The sequence below is a fragment of the Drosophila subpulchrella genome, unplaced genomic scaffold, assembly GCF_014743375.2.
Source record: "Drosophila subpulchrella strain 33 F10 #4 breed RU33 unplaced genomic scaffold, RU_Dsub_v1.1 Primary Assembly Seq71, whole genome shotgun sequence".
Taxonomy (NCBI): Eukaryota; Metazoa; Arthropoda; class Insecta; order Diptera; family Drosophilidae; genus Drosophila; species Drosophila subpulchrella.
Genome location: NW_023665707.1, coordinates 331,398 through 335,832, shown reverse-complemented (window position 1 = coordinate 335,832; position 4,435 = coordinate 331,398). Strand labels below are relative to the sequence as shown.

Sequence of the window (4,435 nt, the reverse complement as noted above, 5' to 3'; positions counted from 1 at the left end):
ATTCACTCAAATTAATTTAATCAAAACGAAAAATCGAAACCGCTTTAAAAAATATTTAATCGTTGGCGGTGTTCGTGCAGAAGCGGTGGGGAATTTAAAAATTTTAAATGGAAGAAAAACCTTAAAAACGGTTTAAGGAGGTCAGTGCCGATGAAAAAGGACGCCTAATCCAAGCTGTTGCCCATTATTGTGGGACTTCACCGACAGGAAGCAATACCACAACAGGGGCAAATCCGCAGAATAGTTTACGTGCTGGAGGAGATCCTTTAGAGAATCCCAGTGGAAAGGAACATGCCGAGTGGGATTCGCTCTCTACACGGACATCCTGCCGAGCGTGTCCTCGCAAAGAAAGTAAGATCTGGCCAAAATAATTTGGATGCGTTGTCCTAATAGAAGGATCTTTTTAGCAGAACCACCAGTAATATGATCTCCGAAGTCCTCTCCATTAGGACTCCGTACACCACCACCACCAGCTACTTGGCAGCTTAAGCAGAGCTGGGTGACCCGCTGGCGGGAGGAGGGAGGAGGAAAATAAGGCGCCCGCTAAGGAACAGTTGGAGAAGACATGGCCAGGACCAATTCGGCTCCCACTTCCTCAAGGTCCAATATGCCCATTGGGACTCGGAGCTGAACTGCGCTGGCGCGGGAAAAATGGCGAAGCATTCGTGGGACGTTAAGGAAGCCTTAAACTACAGTTTTACATAAATAAAAACATTCGTCGAACATTCCATTTATTTTTATTTTACTTACTTTGTGTACCAGCAGACTCCTCCTTTTTAAATTTCTTCAATTGATTTGTTTTCCGTTTGGCAACAAGCCCAGCCGCTTGACAGTAAGACCATGCACATGCATTGCGGGTGAACTTTGAAAACTTCGGTCACACTACATAGAATAAGATTTTTCGACTAGTGAAACTCTTAGCCGATCTGAGTACTAGGCTTTACATATTATAATTTGAATTTCCAGGCGATTTATTTGTTATGGGATTTATAGTGGTATTTTGTAAAATATGAATTAGTATTTTATAGTATATTTTTGAGACCAAATTGGTATTTCTCGTTTGGTCTGGCACGGCCACAATGTCTATAAAACCCAAACATTGTAATTAAATTTATTAACAAGAATGATTGGATATCATTTTGAATGTTTTCGTTTCGCTTATTTTCTTTTATGTATATTTATAACTCGACGTTTGTTTTGATCAAAAGATCAGTAAAAAGTTTAAAAGTATTAATATTTTTAATAAGTAAAATGAGAAATATTGGATACCAAAGTAGTTTATTTTTGTAAAAATCTTTTATAAATTGATTTACTTTTAATATATATATTTTATTAAAATGGAATGCAGTAAAATAAATGTTTCAAAATTGCACCATAAAAAATCTTCGATGTACAAACACAATGATTTTTCAGCTCTGAGCAGTAATCGCGTTGGTCTGCTGAACGCGGCCTATAACTCCACCCTAGTTTAAACAGGCTTTAACACCATAACTAATTGTATATTTGGCCTTCCCATGCGCTGCCCTACTATGTTTAAGCGGCAGAAACGGGCGAGATGGACGATTGTAAGTGGTATTTTAAAACATTAATACAAAAATATAAATATAGTAACTTATTTAGCTGTCAACTTGAACGCAATCATAGGCGACGTAACAGCGGCCTTGCTGAATTATAACGTGAGCTTCAGCAGCACAATGATTAAGTCCACAGGGGAACTTTTGTTGCCCAAACTCGGTGTGTCTCTCTCAGAGACAGAGATATTGAAGCCGCCTTTCAAACATCCACAAAATAGCGGTACTCGTTTGGATGCATGTCCTATGGAGTCAAGCCTGAAAGCTGAGGTCTCGCGAAAAGTTCAAGACGAACAGGAGAACACCGTGGGGGTAATCAATCTAGAGGACACTTTGGAGCTTACTCCGTACGAAAACCAAGTTGTAACTGGGTCACAACAACCTGCGGAACCGGCTTCCCTCGAGTACTTCCACAGAAGACTTGTCGAGCTGGGGCGGCGCTGCTGGACCTCGTCGGCGGATGCCCAGCACTACACCAAGGGCTGCTTCTGGTCCCCAGACGGCACCTGTCTTTTGGTACCCGTCCACCTAGACGGCATGCACGTTATGGAGGTGCCAACCGAACTTTACTCCACGCGGACGGTGCAGAACGCGCGCTCTTTGACTAAGCTTCAGTCAGCGGTGCACATTCCCGAGGGCGGAGCCGTTTACGACTGCGTCTGGTTTCCGCACATGAATAGCCAGCAGCCGGATACCTGTTTGTGAGTATACAGCTCGCGTCTTTTCCGTTCATTCCCAAGATTCATCTCTTTCAGTTGGCTGGCCACTCGGCAGCATGAGCCCATTCACATGTGGGACGCTTTCGACGGATCGCTGCGTTGCAGCTACAGCGGATATGATGCTGTGGACGAAGTCATGGCGGCCATTTCCTTGGCCTTCTCCCACGACGGACAGAAGATCTACGCGGGATACAAGCGATGTGTAAAAATCTTCGACACCAACAGGTAAGTTATATGGTGCTCTACGGTTCCCTATTCAGCTTCAACCAATCAACAGGCCCGGACGAATGTGCGACAATTACCCCGTGAAGTCTGCAATTTCCTGCATTGCCCAGACCATCACGCACTCCAACACTCTGACTTGCGGCAACTGGCACGGCTACATCCAACACTTTGACCTCCGCTGCAGCCACAAGCAGGGACCTCTCTTCACGCTGGGTGGGCACAAAGGCGGCATTACACAACTGCTTTATGGTGGGAGCGTTTCCGGGGAGTGGTATCTGTTCAGCGGAGCTCGCAAATGTGGCAAGCTTTTGCAGTGGGACATGCGCAACTACAAGAAACCGCTGGTGGAGTTCCAGCGCAAAGTGGACACCAATCAGCGTATTCACTTCGACTTCACATCCGACTGCCGTTGGCTGACCAGCGGAGACACTCGGGGAGCGCTAAATGTTTGGGATCTTCGCGCATTCGGTGATGCCTCCATATTGCAGCTGCACTCTGACTGTTGCAATGGAGTGGGCCTTAACCCGGTTCTGCCGGTTCTGGCCACCAGCTCTGGACAGTTTCACTTCATAGATCAAAGTGTTAAGGGCAAAGTAACTTTAAACACCTCGGAATCTGTTAAGGAGGCTCCTTCCGAGGCGAACCAGCAGTTAGATGTTGTCTATGAGAACGCAGTGGTGATGTGGTGGTGCGGTAAAGATGAATCGTTTTCATCAGTGGAGTAAATAATATAAAAGACGTTTTTATTCTTGAATCGTTTTGATGTTTTTTATATTAGTATTATAATCTCAACAAGGTCGATGTTGAGACTGGGTTGCGTTCACCTGCAAAGAATTTATAAGCTTGTCTCCTAGAAGCGTTTGAGAAACTCTTCGGCGCAAGTGCGAGCCCTGGCGTTGACGGCCAGTTTCATCTCGCTGATCTCTTTGTCAATTTCCTCCATAAAGCTGATGACGAAATCCACTAGCTTGTGCTTGTACATTTGCTCCGTGTGGAAGTTTGTGATAAGAAAGCTAATGTCGTAGCCTTCAATGGGCTTGCGGCGCAAAATTACGAAGGACTCAGCCCGGCGCATCATGAACCTGGTGAACTTGTGGCATAGAATGCGTTCGATCTCGTCCGCCTGCTTCACAGCGATGCTAACGCGCACCGAGTTAATTGACGGCTCAATCAAGACCTTCTCCCGTTCGTTGCGCGAAACCACAATTGGCGTGAGGACCAGCTCCTTGCTGGAACAGATCTCAACCTCCGGCTTGTTGTGCCGCTCAACTACCTGCGATGAGAAGTCCTGCAGACAGATAGCCGCCGTCAGTGAGTGGCGCACAGCGGTAAGGTAGGGCTTCAGGGTGGCTGCCATTGTCTCAGAGTGTCGATATATATTTTTGTGCACTTTTCACCTAAGCTATGATTCACAGGCCTAAAGAATTTGTCAGCTGGCGTTGTAAGCAAATATCGATACATCGAGCATCGTTGTTTTTTTTTTGCCGATATACTTAAGTATGTATTCCTAATCAGCCTAATAGCTTCTTCCCACAACACAACTAACAAATGTGAAATTTCATCGCACAGAGCACTTCCGATAACAGCTGACAAAATGAGCAGTTGCTCATAAAAATAACCTAATCATAATAGCCTATAAGGTATGCCGTTCCGAAAATTTTGACGGACTCTTAATACGATGGTAAGTTACTTTTCCTGAGAACGAAAATTGATACGATCACCACAAACACTGAACAAATTCAATGCCGGAAAAAAATATACAGTTTTGATACTCGTTGATTTTTGGCTAATATCACAAATTTTAAAGTTTGTCGCTAATGAAAATGCCGTTTTATCTGTTTGGTCCAAGATAAAAGATGTTCCGTGAACAAAGACATATTTTTGTTCAGAAGTTTCAGTACAATGTGTAAATATTTAATA

General features: G+C 44.4%; 2 protein-coding genes across 4 annotated transcripts; one reads left to right on the top strand and one right to left on the bottom strand.

Moving 5' to 3' along the window:
* The first annotated feature begins 828 nt into the window (after window positions 1–828).
* Window positions 829–3,269, top strand: LOC119562598 (telomerase Cajal body protein 1 homolog). Of its 3 annotated transcripts, none has more exons than XM_037875830.1 (4): window positions 829–1,565; window positions 1,645–2,272; window positions 2,327–2,515; window positions 2,568–3,269. In XM_037875830.1, exons 1-4 carry the CDS (start codon window positions 1,556–1,558, stop codon window positions 3,238–3,240), a joined length of 1,500 nt encoding a protein of 499 aa, XP_037731758.1. In that variant the 5' UTR covers window positions 829–1,555; the 3' UTR covers window positions 3,241–3,269. The 3 variants fall into 3 exon arrangements, with proteins under 3 accessions (XP_037731758.1, XP_037731756.1, XP_037731757.1); XM_037875828.1 differs by having other exon boundaries at window positions 1,609–2,272; XM_037875829.1 differs by having other exon boundaries at window positions 830–1,565; window positions 1,621–2,272.
* LOC119562599 (actin-related protein 2/3 complex subunit 4) lies at window positions 3,229–3,957 on the bottom strand. The gene has a single exon (XM_037875831.1). The coding sequence runs from the start codon at window positions 3,870–3,872 to the stop codon at window positions 3,366–3,368; it is 507 nt and encodes a 168-aa protein (XP_037731759.1). The 5' UTR covers window positions 3,873–3,957; the 3' UTR covers window positions 3,229–3,365.
* Between the last annotated feature and the right edge of the window lie 478 nt (window positions 3,958–4,435).

Bases quoted from the DNA above. Each gene is read 5' to 3' on its own strand.
- LOC119562598 (XM_037875828.1), top strand. The intron at 2,273-2,326 runs GTGAGTATACAG...CATCTCTTTCAG, and splicing joins CAGCAGCCGGATACCTGTTT to TTGGCTGGCCACTCGGCAGC. The intron at 2,516-2,567 runs GTAAGTTATATG...ACCAATCAACAG, and splicing joins AAAATCTTCGACACCAACAG to GCCCGGACGAATGTGCGACA.
- LOC119562599 (XM_037875831.1), bottom strand. From the start codon at position 3,872: ATGGCAGCCACCCTGAAGCCCTACCTTACCGCTGTGCGCCACTCACTG.